Here is a 21,686-nt window from a genome sequence, read left to right as displayed (position 1 = left end):
TCGAAAGAATTTTGCTAGGTTCCAAAAATGCGTAAATTACCAATAACAGTTTATTTAGCTGGCGACCAAACGTTTAGCATTTCTGTCAATGAAATGCTATCAACGAAACTTATTTCCGCAACTATGCGCGAAGAATGCGCTACACATACGAAAAGTTTACATGTCATGATGGGTTCATCGGATTTCTACGAAATTTGGAGGGGACCATCTAGGGCCACTCTTGAGGCCACAACTACAATGGTGCACTGATTGGTCAAAGTGGGTGTGTCCCAAATAATTTGTACTCCTCTTATATGCATTGATGCATACACAGTGGGAACTATTTCAAAGAAAGGGAATACACACACAAGACACGCACAAGACCCAACCACCACCTTTGCCCTCTTCATATCCCTCACCTGTGTTTGGTATCGACCACACTTGATATTACATATAACACTAAGACAGTGTCAACATTTAATTTCACAAGGATTAGCACTCCAGCCATCTGAACAGCTGATTAAGACCAGCTCTGCACTTGTGGAGCCTCCTGGTGAGAACCATCAATTCACAACACCATCACCTAATGAGTGGAGGGAGCAGGTGGGAGCCCACTGCGGAGGGAAGGAGCGAGTCTAAATATTGACAGCAAATATTTGATTGAAGGGTAGGGGTGTTCCCCGACTCATAGGTGTGTACTCAGACACAGAATGCACACACACTCCGAAACCCCAACCCACAATTCCAGGTGTTATCAGTGTCTACAGCTGTCTTTGACATAGAAAGAGAGGGGAGGATGCTTCATATATGCACCTACACACACAGTCCTCGGGGCCTGCACCATGCTGAGACAAATACACAGCTTGAATGTGGTAGATGATACTGTGTGTGTGTGTGTGTGTGTGTGTGTGTGTGTGTGTGTGTGTGTGTGTGTGTGTGTGTGTGTGTGTGTTATTTGCTGCATATTATTTCTAACTGACTTCATATCTTTCGTAGACACACCCAGTTGGATGACAGCACATGGACAGACACAAAGACTAATCTCTATGCAACACACACACACACACACACACACACACACACACACACACACACACACACACACACACACACACACACACACACCTGACTGAGCACCAGCTGGGGGGTTTCAGGTGGATATCCGTAGGGAAGGCTTCGCAGCAAGCTCAACCTAAAAATATAATGCCCTGGGATGTGAATAAACAATCACACTGTAACATTTTCCATTGCTACAGAAATAAGTACAAAAGAAGCTTAAAGAGACAAGCACCAGTTTTGCACAAAAATATATTACAGTATAATTGTTGAATAAGAGAGTGAAACAAGGACCTCTCACATGTGTGCGTTCATGCCTGTCAAGGACATGGTAACGCTCCCAATTTGCATTTGGAAAACTAGCATGTCAGCATGTCAGTGTCTCTCTTGCAGCAGAAGCTTTCCTTATTACAGGTAAAGAGAAACTGAGGTGAGTAACTGGTTTTGTTAGTTTAGTTCGTCAATTTCTGCATGCAGTAAAGAGTGTAGTTAGGTAGCCTGCTCTGGTCCCTGAGACCTGCGCTATTCAGGTGATTCAACAGGTGATCAGAGTTCTCCACCTGCTGGACAAAATATAGAACTGCATACATTTTTCACTTAAAAAAGGAAACATTTTGCACCACAATTTAAAGAAAGTGAGAAAAAAATGTGATTAAAAAATATGATTTTCTGCTCTTGAAACACAAAAACTATGGATATAAAGGCTATAATATAATAATTCAGTCTAACATTTTAAAAGAATACTTTTGTCTCTTATTGCTTATATTTTAATTACATATTGAAAAAACTTTTCTTGTAACTGAATATTTCTCACTGTGCTATTCAACTAAATGATTTATGTCAATTAGCCATGGATTCGAGAATTCAGGTTACGGAAAGTTTTACTTGATCTCCCCAGCAGATCTATGAATTTGACCTGGTGATCTTCCTGTGACAGTTACAGTTCATGTTACTTTAATACTGAAATGTGTTACCCTTCAGATGTAGTTACCGTCTCTATCAGGTAGACGCAACTGAAATGATTTTCAAACTATAAGACGACAGGGAGGTGGAACAGCTATAAAGCTGCACTAAAATACTGTAATGACAAAAAGGACCTGTCAACCTTAAAAACAAACCCAGGTTGCTAAAGGTTTCCCAAACTGTCCTAAATAGCAGTGCAAACTGCCGTTTTAGACAGCAGTGTGCAGGACTCTCTCATATACGGAAGCATAGTGCTGCCACGGCAGAAAAAGAAAAATGTATCAGTATCACGATATTACGTGAAATTTTTATTGTAATAACTATTTATTTTCACGTTATTACAACATACAAACTTATCAACTTACAATATAGTATTTATCACGTTATAATGTGAAACGTTTCCCGTTATAACGTGATCATTTATTGTTATAACGTGACACTTTTCATGTTATAACGTGATCTTGTTAGCACATGAAACTCCTGTTTAAATGAAGACACGGTGTGCGGACAAATAAATTACGAAATATGGCTCATATACACAATTTGATTAAGTCCTCCTACTTCATGCTTGGGCTGAGAGATGGCGAGATTCTGCTGCTAATGAGGATGGTGGATGATATTGTGATAAGTGCGTACACTAAGAAGGATTTTGAAATGGATGGTGCTGTATAGTGGGAAGAATAAAAGTCTCAGCCCATGATGAAGTAGAACTTAAAGGGTAACTACCGTTTTTTTCAACCAGGACCCTATATTACTATGTTGTGTAGTGACTAATGGGAACAACAATCTTTGACATTGGTCCAGTATTAAGCAAGATTGTTGCAGTCGGCAGCGGCAAAACAAGCTACAATGTAAGTTAATAGGGCAATTGTCCATCTTGTATTTACCTTCACAAAAGTGCTTGTTTTGCCCCTGACAGGCTCAGATTAATATTGTCTGACAACATTATGGAAAGGATTTCTAAGGAGGTTGACCTTTCTGTTAAAGAGTAAGATCCTTTTTATAAACATAAAAACATCTGCGAAATTGTGTTCCCACATGTTCCATGTAAATAAACAGTAATTCATCGTAAAATACACTTCATTCAAATTCGACAGAAACAAAATAAAACCATGAAAAGCCGTTTTGGGTCGTCTTTCCACTGTTCCAACCATCACAACTATAGTTGTGTTTGAAATAACCACATAGTTTACCGATTTACATGTGAAATATGTTGGCTCTATACACGCAAAAGTATTGCTTTTTTTTAGGCCTTTATTGACAGGACAGCTGAAGACATAAACGGGAAGAGAGAGGGGGGAATGACATGCAGCAAAGGGCCCCAGATCAGAGTCGAACCCTGGCCCGCTGCGTCGAGGAGTAAACCTCTATATATGGGTATCCGCTCTACCAACTGAGCTATCCGGGCGCCCGAAAGTATTGCTTTTTTAAATGGAGTCTGGTGGGTTTAGTGCTAGCGACTTCAGAGCTCAGGTTAAACAGAAAGGTCTCAAATAGGTTTTTAAAGGTCTATCTCTGAAGGGATCCTTTCCATAATGTTGTCAGACATTTAGAATATTAATCCTAGCCTGTCAGTGGCAAAACAAGCACTTTTGTGAAGGTAAATAGGCTACAAGCTGGACAATTGCCCTATTAACTTAAATTGAAGCTTGTTTGCAACGTGCTTAACACTGGACCAATGTCATAGATTGTTGATCCCATCAGTCACTTAGACACAAAAATATAGGGAAAAAAATGCTACGTTACCCTTTAAATCGTGTTTATGAGCCATAATTCGCAATGTATTTGTCCACACGTCATGTCTTCATTTAAACAAGTTTCACGTTCAATATATATCAAGATATATTATCACGTTATAATGCGAAAAATATCACGTTATAACAATAAATTATCATGTTCTAACGTGATAAATAGTATATTGTATAACTTGATAAGTTTGTATGTTACAATAACATTAGGGGTGGCAGTAGCTTAGTCCGTAGGGACTTGGGTTGGGAACCAGAGGGTTCAAGTCCCAGTACGGACCAAAGTACAGAGTGTGGATTGGTAGCTGGAGAGATGCCAGTTCACCTCCTGGGCACTTCCAGGTGCTCTTGAGCAAGGCACCGTACCTCCCCCAACCGCTCAGGGTGCTGGTACAGCACTGGCAGCCCACTCACTCTGACTCTCCATTTGTGCATGAATAGGTCCTGAGCATGTCTGTGTGTATTTCAGGCCTGTGTGTAGTGATTTCTAACAAACAGAGTGTAAATTGTAATTTCCCCACTGGGGATCAATAAACAGTTCAAATTAAAATTAACGTGAAAATATCTTGTTAAAACGTAAAAAATATCTTGTTATAACGTGAAAAACATCTTGATATTACAATAAACTTTTCACGTAATAATGTGATACTGATACATTTTTCTTTTTCTGGAGTGGCAGCAGTACACTTCTGTAGGCCTATTTATATACTTTGTGCAAAGCACATAACGGTCAAGCTATTTTTTGACCACTGTAGAAATGTTTGTCTAGTTCACATCAATCAGGGAAGCCAAAGTGACATGGCGTTATAGTCCTGTTTTCATTTTTGAATTTCACATTGGTGAACCTGAGGTTACATTGCTCAGTCTGTACGTATGTTACCTACTGGAAAAACTAAAAATATTGTTTGTGTTTTCAGTCAATTTCGACTTGTTCATCAAAGGCTGCTGTTGTTTGGTACTTTTTACACTTGAAATGAGGCTTTTATATCCATATTTTTGGGGTTTCAAATTTTGGGACCTTAATAAAATTTAGATCACCTTGATGGGTGATTTGATTTTTTTAGATGGGTCTTGGAACTATAGACCTTTAAGGAATGATGCTAGATGCTTTGGAGTTATGATGAACGATGCAGGTTAATAAGACAAATCAGATAATTACCTCCCCAATGGGAAAACAACATGATTTTAATTCTTTTCTTTTTTTTCGAACATAATTTTTTAATCAAATGTAATAATCACAATTTGTACTCACTTAGATTTATTCTATAAATGGTGGTGCAATGAGCACTCTGTTTTTCTAAACAGAAAACTCAAATTCCTACAATTTGATGATTAGATTTGTTTATTTAACGTGAATTGAGTCTTAAATTGACACACACACACACACACACACACACACACACACACACACACACACACACACACACACACACACACACACACACACACACACACACACACACACACACACACACAGAGACAGAGAGAGAAAGAGAGAGAAAGAGAGAGAGGCGCATGACGTCAGAGGTCAGCTGACAGGTTTGTTTTGCTTGCTCGAGCTCGTCCACAACACAGCCAGAGGAAGGAAGCAACGACATCAATCCGTCTCTAAACTAGTGTTGCTTTTAGTTTGTATTTTAACAATAAGCTACCAGCACATGGGAACTCGAATAGTTTTATAAATCATTATTAGCTTTTATATTTTTGCTTTGATACTGCCAATACCTCCGTTTTCATCTACTGCCAACTGGTTGACTTTGACGCAATGCCTTCAGAAAAAACCTTCAAACAAAGAAGGACATTCGGTAGGTGTTATCTAAACTTTTTTTTACCATTTTACACACAACACCTCTGCTTTATGTCTTATGCTGTATGTTTGTAGCTGGCGCACTCATTTTGTGTCTGAACTGTAACGTTACAAGACTGAATTTCATCGTTAATGTAAACAGGCCAGATAGTTAGTAGTTATTCTCCTAGTCGCGACTATTAGCGTTCATGTTGTCCAGCTTGTTCCGTTTACAGTTTAAATGTAGCTAGGCTATAGGTTCAACACCCAGGGAGGAAAGCCCACTGGAGTTTTGTACAGCTAAGTAGAAAACCTAACCATATTGTTCGAAGGTCTGTGGTCGTGTCAACTTATCTAAAAGGAGAGACAGAATACATAATGCTTAAATAAAGATAAATATAGTTCTCACTCGCATACAGGTTTAAATATAGAATAGATTATAATAGGATATGTGCTGCAGGCCTGTCTCTCCCTGAGTGTGTGTCTGTGTGTGTGTGTGTGTTTATTTGCATCAGAGCTGTGGGAGAAAAACAAAGTGGTGTTGAAACGCTGGGCAGAGAAAAATAGAGCTGCAGGATTGGGGGATGGGACAGTTTGTAGAGGAGAAGAGACGAGTTTAAAAGAGACAACAAAATCGAATGGTGCCTAGGCCTACAAGTGCGGTGTTTAATTATTGTTTCTGTTGGAAGGGTAGGCCACAGCCTCGATGCGGATTTTAGTTTCAGTTACGCTTTCCCAGCCAGCCCACAGAGCTAAAGACCTGCAGTGCCTTTCCAAATACATGTATATTGCAACAGATTAGTTTATCCACTTGCCTTTCTCTGACATCATATAGGCCTACTTTGAGTTGGGGGTTACTGTAATCAGATTACATTTGTCCGTAACGCAGTAATGTAACGCATTACTGTTGATAACTCAGTAATCACATCACAGGCTACTTATCAAATAAGTATTGCGTTACTTGCGTTACTGGTTCTTCAACTAGCCTATCTGCATAACGGGAGGAGAGAATAACAATTCAAACGTCCGTTTTTGTGTGTGTTTGCGCCACCGTGACACTCATCCGAGTATTGTTGAAGATAAAAAAAGTTAAAACCATGCTTATGTTTTGAAAACAATGTACTTTTGGTATTTAGCCTGCAGCTAGATTTAATCAAATAACAATAGGCCTACTGATTAGCATTCGACTGCCTCACTCCAACCTTAGCTTCTAAAGAATCATCAGGTCATATCTGCCATTTAGCATATGGAGAAGACTCATTGTCCCCACAGGAAAGGTCTGCTTTTCAGGGAGGCACTCCCTGCTAGGCCAGACTTGATTAGAACAAAGGAAATGCATATCTCTGTAAACTTGAATAGAATCAGCACTACGATGATAAACGACCTTTGTCTGTGACCTGGAGTAAACCTGAAATTCAGAGGTGTGTGTCCTTATCCTGAGAGATTTTTTATTCAAGGTAACACCCACAATTCCACAGGAATATAAGGTGAATTCAGGACTGCGGATCTGTGACCTGACAAGGGAACCAGGTTCTGCAGTCCGCTGTTTACAGTGTATTGTTTTGTCATGTCTCAGGGCTGCAAACTGTGACCCTCACAAGGGGAAGCATGTCTTGCAGTCCACTGCTGGCAGTGTTTCGTGTTTTAGTCTTGTCGTTTTCATCATGCTGTTTCATTAAACCTTTTGCTTAACTTTCAATTGGACCCAAGCCTCTCCTTCTTCCTCAGAAATCAAACGATCACGTCTTTTAGATTTTCTTAACAGTAGATGAAACAAATCTAGCAGAGCCACCGCTTAAGACGTCTTTTGAGGGGTATGCCCATTACTTCCAATTAATTGCGCGAAATGACAAAAACTTGATTGTAAAGTGTAAATTGTCGCCCGGTCGCAAACATCTCTCTAACATGGCAAACATCCAATCTAGGCATTTGCTGAAGTCCCCCGGACCCTGAGTGACGCCGAGGCGGATGAAAAGAGCATGTTGCCGACACTTGCCAAGCAGCCAAGACTGTATTCAAAAGCAGATAAACAAAGCAGAGATAAGTGGGCTTGTGGAGGAAATGTTGCCTATTTCGACAGTGGAATCGCCATCTTTCCGAAACATACTGTGCAAAATACAGATAACGAAGAGCGGACGACCACTTTTGTGCTGATGTTCACAACTTTGTTGTCAGCTCTGTGGTATTAAAGAGCATAAAGATATTGTGTATGTCCTCATTATAATAAAGGTTTTTGTTGATCTGGGCATACATGAGGTTTAACTTTTATATTGTTATTTGGTAAGTTATGGTGCATCTCAGGTGATGTTATTGAGTAATCTAAAAGTGATGTAACTAATAGTGTACTAGTTATTTTCAGTAGTGAGTAATATAGTAAAGTAAGGCATTACCTTTTTAAAAAAAAAACAAGTAACTAGTAATGTGTAATCTATTACTTCTTTTGAGTAACTATCCCAACACTGCTACTTTGTGCTGCTTTTCAGTAATTTAGTACAAAACATATCAACTTAATTATTAGATATGTTGGCCTTAGTTTGGATTGCCTTAGTGTTACGTATCTTCAACGAACAAAGATGGGAACTGTTTCCTTCAGCACTGGGAATGTAATTCCCAGTATGACTAAAAGTGACCAACTTCCTGTTAAAAGTCATGTTATTGGACTGGAAATGTAATTCCCACTATGACTAAAAGTGACCAACTTCCTGTTAAAAGTCAAGTTATTGATCAACCTTTAGACAACCAGAGCACATGAGGGCCAGGCAGCAGGCATCCCTCCTAGAACACACATTTATTTACATTACATTTTAGCCAGCACGCCCCTGCTGTAAATAGCCTACATGTAAAATTGTGGATATGGATATTAAAATCACTTGCTGTGACATAGCTAATGGTCACTAAAACCTTTTTATTGGAGAAAAACATCCACACACTGTTAATTAGCCCACCGTAATTTCTAAATGCAACATTTTAGCCATAATTACACATTTTTCATCTATTTTTCACTCTAGCTTTCGCAGCACTAAACAGCCTTTCCTTTAACTGTTTCCAAGTGTATTTCTTAATAGTTTGTTGAACCTGAGACCAAATTAGCTAAACCTCTGTAGTAATGGTTGGCTGCACTAAGCTTCAGAAAAGAGAGAAGGACCTGTGCTAAAATAGACCAGATAACACAACTACAGCCGTTAGAGCTCAGAAGAACCTCTATGATTAACAGTTGGGAACAAACTGTTGTTTTAGTGGTTGTGTACAGTGTGATCGTGTGGTAGTGTTCACCAGCAGTCATTATTTACCTAAGTTGCATATCTGTATAATAGTTCATAAGATGACTCAGGAATCCACAGGGAATCTTCCAGTTGTGCCAAGCACCACTGACTAAATCCTTTATTATGACAGAATGGAAATGTATAAGAAAAACACCACAGGCATTTAGACTAACTGCTTCCCATTTTGTATGTTTTTTTTCCTTCTTTTATTGGATTGAAAACTGATGAGTCAAAGGCTGTTTGTCACTTGCTTCAGTCAAGAGAGACAGATCAGAGCTTCCCTGTTCCTGGGCGGTGAACTCAACCTGATTGAAATGTAATCATGGAACAATCTCAATTTCCTCAAATTTAGTATGAAAATGGCAATGTCAGTAGATGTGTCCTAACATTTGGCATTTGTCTTCTTAGAATTTTTTTTTTTTAGTGGCACATCACAAGACTGGATAGCCTTAATTCAAAGCATCAGCTGACTGACAGCACCCAGTGTGCTGCCTTTGATTGGTTGGCTCTAGAAAATCAATCCTTAGTTTTAGAGTTGGAACGATACGCTTTTGTCCCGATTTAATTCTTTCATAATACATGGGTGACGATTCGATTTGTACTGCAATTCGATAGTATTGCGATTTTTTTTCTTTCTTCTTCAACAAAAAAAAGTTGAATAATACACTTCTAGAGATAATCTATCATGAGCCATTTAGAAAAACTAGCCTAAGTGTTTGCTAAAAAAAGAATGCACATCATATGTCAGTCAGTCAGTTAGTCAGACATTTATTTAATTTGTAAAGAAGTACATAATATGGATTTTCATTTAGGTCAATCATTGGTAAACAAAAAAACAATATTGATTCTAAGGAAAAGAATCGTTTAAAAAAAAAAACATGAATTCTTTTTTTTCTCTCATTTTTACTATTTCTTCCAAATGTTTCATTTTAATTCTAAGATCAAAAACATCATGGTAATGATCATGACGTTGAGATGTTTTCATCCTCATGCTCAAGTTTGTTGATCCCATTTTGACCATCAGACTGTAGTTGATGTTGTCAGTACAAAGTGCAGCAAGCCCAGGGTGTTATCTGTAGCCGTTCATTTTGGCCCAGTTCCAAATCACTTCAAATTGGGTTAACCCTTAGAAAGGCAGGGCCGGCTCTGCCATAGGTCATCAATGACTACGTGATCCATCCAATCAGCAGCTGTGTTACTGACCCTGATCTTTTGAGTAAAAACGTTGTGTCGAAAAGCTCCACCTTCACCTGCAGATTCTTACCCATGCTTTTAAATGATGCAGCCTATACGGAGGGCATTTAGTGAATATATTATGTTAGCATTGTATCTAGTTCTAGGAACTCCCTTGATATAAATCAAAATCATGATGTAAATGACACATTTTAGTATCATTTCCAACATACAGGTGAGGTGTGCACTCAACATGCCTGTCTATTTTTAAGGGATGTAAACACACATTGGAGTAAATGAGTAGAAAATGAGTGAATCATAATTTTTGTCTAATAATTAGCTAACCACTGTGGAACTATATATATATATATATATGATGTTTCTATTCTGCTTGATATTAAGCTTCGAGAATGTTATAACATTATGATTTTTATGCCTCCGCGCTGGCGATAGCTGTGGCCGGAGGCATTCTGGCTTTGGGATGTCCCAGTAGATTTGGCAGTCAAAGTTCACTGTGACCTCGCAAAACACGTTTGAGCCATAACTCATGAATTCCTACGGTAATTATGATACAATTTGACACAAATGTCTAATTGGATAAAATGATGAAGTGATGACATTTTATACCCCAAACCCCCAACATTTTTCCAGCCACTATTCAACGCCATAACACAGGAACAGAAGGGAAGACATTTGGTCAGACATAGTGAATTGGTGACCCTAATCTTGGGTGGCCACCTTAAAACTGTAGTGGTGTACTGTACCTTTTTTTTATTAAACTTCTTTAAAGTCTTCACTGACTACATATATTATGAGTCTGGACAGACATGGATGTAAACTGCAACTTGACTGGTTGGCGGAGGCATACAAACGCGAGTTTATGAAAAGGGTTCAAAGTAGATTTTCCAATTACAGCTGTAACATTCATTGGTCTTTCTCTGTAGAATGTATATGTGACACCTCCACATAGCTGTTGAACCAGACATTATAATAACAAACCCTTTGACTGCTGCTTTGTCTTTGTCCTCATTTGTGTTTTATCAGTACTAGCTGCTAATCTCTTTGTCTGCTATTACATTTCCATTAACCTGAGTCTGTTTTTCTGCCTTACAGAACAGAGAGTAGAAGATGTCAGACTGATCCGAGAGCAGCACCCCAACAAGATACCAGTGAGTGCCGATGCACAATCCCTTGCAATAATTGAGTGAACACCAAAGCCTATACAGTGAAATCCACTGAAGCAACATTATTCTCAAAACACGATAGGAAAAAAAACTCTTAAGGTCAGAAAGGCCTTAAGAGCACTTCCTGCGTGCATAACAGCACGCAGGAAGACACAAGTAAGAACAAGGCGAACATACAGCAACGGAAAATGTTACCACATGTTTCCTGGTTGTACTCTGAACTGTTTGAAATGTCATTTGTTGGCAATCACACACATTTCTGCAAGCGCTTTCTGCATGTGGATTTGCTGGTCATTATTCTAAGTTTATTTTATACATAGTTTTTGTGATTAGGCTTTTTTTCCGCTTACAGGGACCACAGCAGTTGTTCCTTGTTTTTCTGTTGAGAAATGGGTGTGACTGCTTCTGCTATTAAGTCAGGTGTCCGGTGGCTCCTAGCAACCACCAACAAACAAACGCACACCTCGTGTTTCACCTGCTCGTTTTATCATTTTGAGATAGAGTATCACCACAGCCTTCCATCTGCTTGCCACATGGCAGGCCTCTTCTCATCTTAAAAGTGTGTGTGTGTGTGTCTGTCTGAGTGTGGGTCTGTCTGTGTGTGTGGGTCTGTCTGTGTGTATTCCTATGTACTCTCCTGGGCTTATTAACTGCCATGTCATGGTAAGTGTTGACAACAGAGGCAGATGTGCTGTGTCACTGTAATGCAACTCCATCAAGACGGGTGGGGGAGCGGAAGACTGTATGACAGAAAAGCCAAACAGAGGTCTATGTATTTCTTAATACTTGCTCAAATTTCAGATCAGCAATTTAAATTGTTTTCATTTACATCATTACTGTTATTTTTTTAACATGGAATGATTAAAATGTATTACCCTGATTCCGTAAAACAGTTCTCACTATAAATATTAAACAGAAAACAAAGGACACAATAAAAATGATTAAGTAATCAACCAACCTAGTACAGATTAACAAAAACTTTAGCGCTGGGCAATGATTGTTTTAAATGACACGGGAGTCATGTGTATCACCTCTAGACTTACAAAAAAGCCTTTTAGAGTCATTCCCTAAACAGGAAGTCAGCCATATTGAATTTACTGTGCCATTTTTGGATTTTTTTCTTACCATTTCAAGGGGCTGTACGTACTCCTCTAAGAGATTTAACCTGATTAACTTTAAAATTGGTCAATACAATCCATGTTTCCATGTTACGCCATGAAACAGGAAGTGGTTTGTAACTAGACTGTACATTGTCAAATCAGGCCAAAGCTTCACGTTTGATAAAAGTCCAGGCCTGAAGACATCTACATATAGCCATAGCGCCACCTACTGGCAACATGAAGTTACAGTCGAGTCGCCATACTTTGATGTGTTGCTCCTAGCGGGTTGTCCACCTCATATGTGGTCAGAAGATTGTAAGCTTTGTCGCACAACGTGGGCATGGCAAGGCGTCGAATTCCCATGTTCAGCCACGAAACAGGAAGTGGTTTGTAACTAGACTGCACATTGTCCATTCTGCCCCAAATTTGTTATGCATAATGAGAATCCAGGCCTGAGGACATCTACATGCCATTAATAGCGCCATCGGCACCTACTGGTAACAGGAAGTCAGCTTCATGTAATAAACACTATTTCATTTACATGAAATGTGTATTGTGTGGTCTAAACTTGATATAGAGCAACATAATGCATGTTTACTGTGTGTTGTCTAACGTTGTGGCGGCCATTTTGTGCATTTCGCCATTAAATAGGAAGTTGTTGTAACTCGGATGGACATTGTCCAATCTGCTCCAAACTTTGGTTTTGTAGAGAGAGTTGTTTTTTTGTTGTACCCTGCTGGTCAATGTTAAAAACTACAAAAGTTTTATTTTATTTATTTTAGATTTAAGAGTAACCTACACTTTTCCTATGTTTAGAGATGCACCGATTACAACTTTCTAGGCCGATTCCGATTTTAATTGAGTTAGGCCAGCCAATACCAATTTTAGCCGATTCTGATTTCATTTTTTCTAACCACTTTACAGCACACACAAATATTTCTTTTCTAATTTTGCACAGAACATAGAACAATTTTTGAACAGATAATGGATCATTATAAAATAGAACTATATAAATTACTCCTGGTGTGGGAAATTCACACACATCTAAAGTGCAATGTTAGAACCTTTTCACATCCAATATCCAACTAAAAAATTGTGATTTTGGTTTTTGGTGTCGTCCCTCCACGCCCTACTTTTTCCTTGCAGGTGTTGCATATTGCAAACTTGTTATCTTCTGCACACACGCTGAAGAATTTCCAAACAGCTGACATGTTGCAGGTTAATTCACGAAGTTCCCTACATGGAAAAATTGAGAGAAAGGAAAAAGAGACTGTGCTGTCGCGTCCGTGTGTGAGTGCGTCCTTGAGAACTGTAACTCGTATAACTTATGTTGTCAGTTAATTGTAGCATTGACCGGCATGAAATCGGCATATGTCAGACTGACCTGCCGGTCATGGGCGAGCACGTGAAAACCGGCCAATTCCGGTCACCGGCCGGTCTATCGGTGCATCTCTACCAAGGGGGTAAGCTTCGCTTCAGAACTCGAACCTCCTATGGCGCCATTTTGATGCTACAAAATGAACACCTCCCGTTAGCATTCCATTGACTGCCATTCATTTTGACGTCACTTTGACAGCAAATAACTTTACATCTGAAGCGTTTAAAGACTCTATTTGTCCATTGTTTATTTCTAAACACGACAATGTATAAAAGGTTCCATTACCTTGTACCTCACGTTATGGCTACGTAGAAGACGTTTTTGTAAAAATAGGCTAACGATTGTGTCATAACCAAGTGACTTACTGTCGCATAGTAGAGGAATTACCGTATAGTACAGGAGAAGCTCGCAGGCAGTTTCAACTTACATGAGCTGTGTAAGTTTAATTACTAATGTTAACTAGCATTTTAGATAGCAATAATTAGCCTGTGCCTATGTTATCTCCTTACATATACCTATGCCCTCCGTCTGTATTTGTAAGTTAAAGCTGCAGTTTGTAGAAAGCAAAAAAAATGTCTTCATGTGTAGAACAGCCAACAGGAACCTTTTCCTTCTCTGAAATGACCTGTGATTGGCCAAAGTCTCCCGTCACGGCTAGATTTTATAAAGGCCGACAACAGAGCCAAGCGGAGGTACAGAAGTCTAGTTTTCTCTCAGACCACTTGAATAACTATATGTAAACCGAGCCCTGGGAAAATGAAAGCTCAGATGGGCCGATCTGGAATCTTGCTCCTTATGAGGTCATAAGGAGCAAGGTTACCTCCCCTTTCTCTGCTTTGCCCACCCAGAGAATTTGGCCCACCCATGAGAGAGAGAGAGAGAGAGAGAGAGAGAAAAAAAAAAAAAAAAAAAAAAAAAAAAAAAAAAAAAAAAAAAAAAAAAAAAAAAAACATCATGGCTTTCCAAACGAGCAAAGTGGCAGTTGGTCAAGGCCACACCACCCTCCACCTTGCCCCCCTCCTCTCTCCTCCTCAATAGCTACAGACACAGAAATGGCACATGCTAGGGAAAGCTCATTGTGGGACTGGCTCTAGTGGCTGTAATTCTGCACCAAGGCTGAATTTCGGGGAAAGAGACTTCAGATACAGTATTAGGGGACCACTAAGGTCTATATAAAAGCATCCAAAGAGCACCATGTCATGGGACCTTTAAGTCAGTGTCCAACATAACCTCATAACATTTCCAGGCAGAGGAGTACTTCAACTTTGTGCCTCCATAGATTCAGGGAATCTAGACAGCTGCATGATAAGGGAATGTTTTGTTCCAGGACTGTCTCCTTCTGGAGGTTGGTGGGCCTGCCACACTCTTCCATACTTCCCAGAGAGAGAGCGAGAGAGAGAGAGAGAGAGGCTGAAAAAGGCTTTAGCATCTGTATTTATAATATCTTTGTTTACATTGAAGGTTCAGCTAAAGTTAACACATCCAGCATGAGTTTAAATACACCTTCAGGAAAACAGGAACTTCAGAGTTGGGACGCACCATGGTTAAACTGTACTGCCTGCCTAAATTCTTTCCTCAATTGCAGACTGATCTCATGAAGTGGCGTATGTATGACATGCCAATTCTTATGCCATTATTGGCGTGTTATCAAGACGCATACTTGGTTTTTAGCGTGTTTATCAGAGCCGTTTGGCCTCCATTGACTTACATTACCTTGCGAGTGCGTGTGAATTGACGCCATAGCGAGTAGTGTGAAATGGATGAAAATCCGCGTAGGGAAGTTGGTCAGGGTGGAGGATGGGTAAAACATCAGGACTATCACCCAGGAGAGTGGGGATGGAGTCCCGCGAGTGAGGTTTCCTTTGTGTCCCGCGTGTGATGTTTTCTTCGTGTCTCGCGTGTGATGTTTCCTTTCCACGTTTGTTCTTTTCCTAAACCCAACACCGTTCTTCTTTTCCTAATCCCAACCGTTTCTTCTTTGCAACCGTTTCTTCTTTTCCCAAACCCAACCGTAGCCTCGCGATAACACGCCACGTGGCTACACTGTGATGTTGCAGACTGCCGTGCACTGTATACAGCGTAGAAATACACACGGATAGCTCAAAATGCGTACAGACAACACGCCACTTGGCTTTAGGAAAGTGGCGTGTATGTTTACGCAAAGTCATGATGTCATGATGTCAATTGAGTGTTCAATAAATGCTCCTGTGTAATTCATTTAGGTCTCCCGAACCGTCTTTGTGTTTTTCCTTAACACCTACCACAGCTTTAAGTTTGCGTGTGGTCTGTGTACTGACGGTGCTGTTCTTAAAGACTTGTTTAAAACACATCTTCCAACTGTCAGGGTATCAGGTGTAAAAAAAACACACAGGAAATTCTGCCTTTATAGAATTCTACCAGAGTAGAAGGTAGAAGTCATTGATTAATTGTGTGTATGTCTTCTGTAGGTGATCATTGAGAGGTATAAAGGAGAAAAACAACTTCCCATCCTGGACAAGACCAAGTTCCTGGTGCCAGACCACGTCAACATGAGTGAACTCATCAAGATTATCAGGTAGACCAGAAGTCCTCTTTTCTCCTCTCCTCTCCTGTCGGATTTAGATTCAGAAAACTGTCATGACAGAAAATCCTCTCCGACGTGGCCTCAAAAACAAACTCGGAAAGTATACATACATACACAGGATAGCAATGAAAACAAAAAGTATATCACAGCTTGTACAGTGAGTATCTTGTACACTGCAAGTATTGCAAGTAATACAATTTGAATGTCTGTATATTAAAGTTGTCCAACTGCAAAAGGCCAAAGAACAGAGAAAACGAAATGGAAAGCACATGGCAGTACACAAAAAATACTGTGAAACCGCAGAAATCAAAGTGAATGAAAGATTTATTCTCCCTCAGTAGGGGTGTCACGATACCAACAATTCAGTAGTCGGTGCCAATACCTGTAAAATAACACGATTCTCGATGCCAATTTTGATACCACGGTAGGAAAAAAATATATATTTTCTAAGATTCCATGTACTTGAACTTGAAACATGAACTTCTTTATTAAAATATTTGCAAAATGTCATGACAAGACATACAAAACATGTGCAATAGAGCATAGAACAAGATAATAAAGTGCAATTAATGGTCATAATGCAACAACTGGTGTCCCCAGACACATTCCAGACTTCCAGGCATCTTTTCAAAAGGTACTGTGCAAAAACAACGGTGTGTTCTAACAGTTGCGTGACCAAGAGGCGCAGCACAGATGCTGCTAACACTGGCGTCGGTGCTTACGGCGCTTAAAAAAAAGAAAGAAAAAAGGGCGTCGTCTGTGTTTTGTCATTTTATAACCGAGAGGTATCGCAATTATCGGTTCTCGTGACATCCCTATCCTTCAGCATCACATCTCTGAACTGGCTTATATAATCTACAATTGGTTTGATCACCTCAGTAGATACGGGTGTGGTGGCCGGGTTAGCTCAGTTGGTAGAGCGGGCGCACATACTGTATGTAGAGGTTTATTCCTCGACGCAGAAGGCCCAGGGTTCGGGTCCGACCTGTGACAGTTTCCTGCATGTCTCCCCCCCATCTGCCCTTTCATATCTCAGCTGTCCTATCCATTAAAGGTAGAAATGCCCCAAAAAATCTTTAAAAATGAAACGTGTGTGTGTACAATTTTGAGTCGTTGTGTGTAAACGATGACAACTGTGTTGTATTTGTGTTTAACTTTTGCTGCCCGTGTTTTACCATTTTGCAACACAAGTGCATCACAGTGTGAAATGTGTTTTTAGCAAGTGATAATAGCGATTGATTCGACAAATGTGTTCAGGCCACTGAGCATTTGGTTCAGAGAATGGGGTTTAGTGTTTTCAGCAATCCAAAAAAAACTGTAAAATGTCCTTCCTCACGTCAAAAATCCTTGTCTGGCCACCAGGAGGCGCCTCCAGCTGAACTCCAACCAGGCTTTCTTCCTGCTGGCTAATGGCCACAGCATGGTCTCTGTGTCGGCCGCCATCTCCGAGGTCTATGAGCGGGAGCGGGACCAGGATGGCTTCCTCTACATGGTCTACGCCTCCCAGGAGACCTTTGGCACAGCCGCGACCGCCCAGTGAACAGCCTTCCCTTCTTCTTCCACCTGGCAAGCGATTGGACAATTGTAGTTTTTAGTCCCCACCACGTTTCTTGCCGCACACCTTTTTAGTCTCGACTGTAAGAACTAAAACACAAACCGCTAAATCTAAACACAGTGTACGATAATATCCCGGCTCGGATTGGTTCAGGTTATGGTCTCTGTATTATGACTGCAGTGAGCGAATAGACTGTTTGGATACCACCACTCTCACCCAGTAGCATAACGCCACAAGGGTTTAACCAAAACAGCAGAGTTTAAGTAGAGAAATCCCCAAATCGGACTATGACTCAGGCCAATAGGTTTTAAGTGTATGTCTCTGCTTCTTTATTGTGCTTTCTGGTGAATCATGTCCACCGCCATGGCAACGTACCACCTGTTGACGGTAGTTAGTTACAGCGTTGTGTGTCTCCTCGGCTGTATTTATGTTAATGTATGTGTACATTTCAGGTAGGGATATTGCATAAAAGTGGCGAGGCTCCACCACTTATTTAAATATACATTAGCCAATGAACAAAGCCAACCTTAATTTTAAGGGTTTTTGGAGACAGTCGGAGACAGAGAAAGTTAGGATATGTTTTTTTTTTTTTTAAGGAAGCATTTTATTGCAGTTAAAAAGGTGAAAGTTGGGGATTTGTAGTCTGGATTAGAGTACTTTTGCCAGAGAAAAATGCTAAATGAAGTAGAGAAGATCCTCGTGAATTTAATGCATCTCTGCTGTGTGTATCATCACATTCCCTCAATGGTCCTTCTTTGGTGTTTTTAACCTTTCCTGCATTGTATCCTTAAGCATCTTCACTGTAACGAAAAATATGTTGGGGAACTGCTTTTGCTATTGAAATGGATGATTGTAGTTTGCAAAAAAAAAAAAAAAAAAAAAGCCTTGCTGTACAGATATTATTGACTTTACAGATTTGAATATGAAACGGGGTTCCGTTGAGAGTGTAACCAAGTTGACTTTGGACACACTACAAGGAGCATGGTCTGATTGCATGTGTGAATGGAGGATGATGGTGTTTCTGTAAATGCCAATTAGAGGAGAGGGGTTGCCGTTTTCTTTTCCTTTTTTATCTCCTTTGTCACAAGTTTGTATTAAAGTGATCAAGGAATGAAGGAAGGTAAAAAAAAAAAAAACACAGGCAGGTTGATGAGCATTATTTCTGACTGTCCTGCCTTTGACCTTTTTAGGCTGATTTCCCAGAGCTGTCACTGTTGTTCAGTTTCAGTTCACTGAAATTCAACAAGCACTTTCGCTGTGGGGAACATACATCTGCCCAGAGGAGTTTTAAGGGCTGCACTCTGAAAGAAAAAGAAACATTTGAGTATCCTGTCTGTCTATAAATGGTCCTTCACTGGCTGTGCTTCTCCTCCTCCTCACCGTCTTCTTAACAGATTGAGGCTTAGCTGCTTTTATATCGCAGTATTTTATCTTTTTGGTTCTTTTTATTTTATGTGATTTTCATTTCTGTTGTACGACATGTCTTTACTCTACTCTGTCTACAGTATGTGAAGTACAAAGGTGACTTTTCTTTTTTTTTTCTGACTAGTGAAAGCCACTGTGTGTTTGTTACAGAGGGGTGGAGCATTTGTTTCAGTGGTGTTTTCTGCCTGCTCCTCTGTTTCTCACACACCTATCCTCACACAGCAATATCACACAGCCTCTTATGTATTTATGTTGGTATTTTGTAAACAATAAAAGGAGAAAAAAAAAACTATTGCGGGGGTTCCTGTTTATTTATTTTTTATTTTTTTGGGGCCGTAAATGCATTTACCAACATGCTCATTGTGTAAATATTCGCATGCAAAATATTGCAGCCATCTGCCTTAACCTTTTAAAACATAAATGTTTCATATTTTATTATAATCTGGCATCATCATAATGCCAAATCTTCAGGGGCGATTCCAGGATTTTTTAAGTGTGGTGGAAATGGGGGGGGAGGGGGAATAATCAGTCGGGGCCAGGGAGATTTTATCAGAATACAGTAAAGTGCTTTACGATGTAAATTAAAAAAAAAACCAGGACCTCATCACCTCCTCAACTGGAAAATATGAATTTTAATTGTATAAAATAGACAAAGTACCCTTACTGAGGCTGTACCTCGAAACCAAAAATGTAAGTAGTGTACAGTATGTAATGTTCCTCTTTCTTTGCTGAAGTAAGTTACTAGCCAACATCGCTCACTGGACGCAGGGGCAGTCCCTGACTTGGTGAAGCAGTCTCTAATTGTACCTGTGCCCAAAAACAATATAGGCCTAAAGAGATGAATGACCTGCGACATGTTGCCCTAACCTCAGCACCTATGAAGTGCTTTGAGAAGATAGTGTTAAAACTTCTCCTCGCTGAAGTCTCACCATTCTTGGATCCTTATTAGTTTGCGTACCAGCCAGAGCGGGGGGGGGGGGTTGGTTGAGGACGCACTGCTGACAATGACTAACAGTTTATATGAACATCTTGAACAACCCAACAGCTTGGTGAAGTTTGTGTTTGTTGATTTTAGCAGTGCTTTTAACACTATTCAGCCCAGCCATCTGCTGGTGGGCAAGCTGATGGATCTTGGGGTTAATCCAAGGCTTATTTTGTGGATTGATGATTTTATTTTGAAGCAAATCTAGCGGGTTAGATTTAACACCGCTGTTTCCTTCCCTAAATCTATAATTACAGGGGCCCCTGTGTTTTGTCTCCAATATTGCACACGCTGTATACGAACGAGTGTCGAGCTTCAGTCTCCGCTCCAGACTGATCTCATGAAGTGGCGTATGTATGACACGCCAATTCGTATGCCATTTTGGCGTTATCAAGACGCATAATCGCTTTTTAGCGTGTTTATCAGCGCAAATCGCCTGCCATTGACCTACATTGCGAGTGAATTTCCGCTGTAGCGAGTAGTATAAAGGGACGTAAGAAGGTTGGTAGGGGCGGCGGATGGGTAAAACACAGGACTTTCACCCTTGAGAGCCGGGTTTGCGTACCGTGTGTGGCGATTTTCAGCTGTTTTTTGTTGTTGTTGTTGTTGTTGTTGTTGTTGTTTTTTAAGCCTTCCCCAATGTTTCTTTCCTAAACCCAACCCGTTTATTGTTTTCCTAAGCGTGTTTTTGTCGCTTTTTGTGTTACTAAAGCCTTTCCCTGTGTTCTTTTCCTAAACCCAACCATTTTTGTTTTCTTTAAAAAAAAAAAAAAAAAAAAAACATACCCACCACGTCATTTGCTGTATACAGCGTAGACATACACGTGGATAGCTGAAAATGCGTACAGATAGGACGCCATTTGGCTTTAGGAAAGTGGCGTGTATGTTTACGCAAAGTCATGATGCCATGTTGTCCACTCGTACCTTTTTCGAGTATACAGATGACCCCTGCCTTGGTGGGGCTCCTAAAGCCTGACAAATCATCCCTGAGTGGTTTTGAAGAAGAGGTAGAGAACTTTATTCGGTGGTGTTCTGACAATTCTTAAGGTCACTGTGACTAAAACAAAGGAAATGGTCACTGTAGTAAAGGAGAAATCCCACTCACCAAGGTTAATAATTAACCCATCAAACGAGTAAATACATACAGATACTTGGGGATAGAGATTGATGACCAGCTGAGGTTTGATGTATGTGCTACTGAAAAAACTGAAAAACTGCAACAGCGAATGCTCTTTTTATGTATCCTGTCCTTTGGTCTGATTTGCGTGTTTGGAAGCAAAGCGCAGCCTAGATCAGAATAGAGTGCAGCGCATGGTCAGTATGGCGAGTAGGGCCTTCCAGGCAGCGCTGCCTGGAAGGCATCATTGGGGGCAAAAAACACAGATAAACCATTGGGTGTGACCAGATGTCAGCTGCTCAGCTGTGTAAGGACCTTATTGTGAGTAAGGCGGAGCAGATTCTAGGTGACGCTGCTCACCCTCTGCACAATAGGTTCCAACTAAGCTACCGGGGCAATGGTAGGATTCTGCAAAGG

At 40.2% G+C, this 21,686-nt stretch overlaps 1 protein-coding gene across 1 annotated transcript; it reads left to right on the top strand.

Annotated features, from left to right (window-relative positions):
- Nucleotides 1–5,274: 5,274 nt before the first annotated feature.
- map1lc3b (microtubule-associated protein 1 light chain 3 beta) lies at nucleotides 5,275–19,462 on the top strand. Its single transcript, XM_039807976.1, has 4 exons — nucleotides 5,275–5,548; nucleotides 11,079–11,134; nucleotides 16,075–16,181; nucleotides 17,553–19,462. The coding sequence occupies exons 1-4, from the start codon at nucleotides 5,509–5,511 to the stop codon at nucleotides 17,728–17,730; spliced, it is 381 nt and encodes a 126-aa protein (XP_039663910.1). The 5' UTR covers nucleotides 5,275–5,508; the 3' UTR covers nucleotides 17,731–19,462.
- Nucleotides 19,463–21,686: the final 2,224 nt, after the last annotated feature.

This window comes from Perca fluviatilis, chromosome 8 (assembly GCF_010015445.1).
Source record: "Perca fluviatilis chromosome 8, GENO_Pfluv_1.0, whole genome shotgun sequence".
Classification (NCBI taxonomy): domain Eukaryota; kingdom Metazoa; phylum Chordata; class Actinopteri; order Perciformes; family Percidae; genus Perca; species Perca fluviatilis.
The sequence above is the reverse complement of the archived record's forward strand: the minus strand, read 5'-3'. Positions and strand labels throughout refer to the sequence as shown.

Coding starts and splice junctions, on each gene's coding strand:
- map1lc3b (XM_039807976.1), top strand. CDS start 5,509: ATGCCTTCAGAAAAAACCTTCAAACAAAGAAGGACATTCG. Junction 5,549..11,078: donor CAAACAAAGAAGGACATTCG/GTAGGTGTTATC, acceptor TCTGCCTTACAG/AACAGAGAGTAGAAGATGTC. Junction 16,182..17,552: donor GAACTCATCAAGATTATCAG/GTAGACCAGAAG, acceptor TCTGGCCACCAG/GAGGCGCCTCCAGCTGAACT.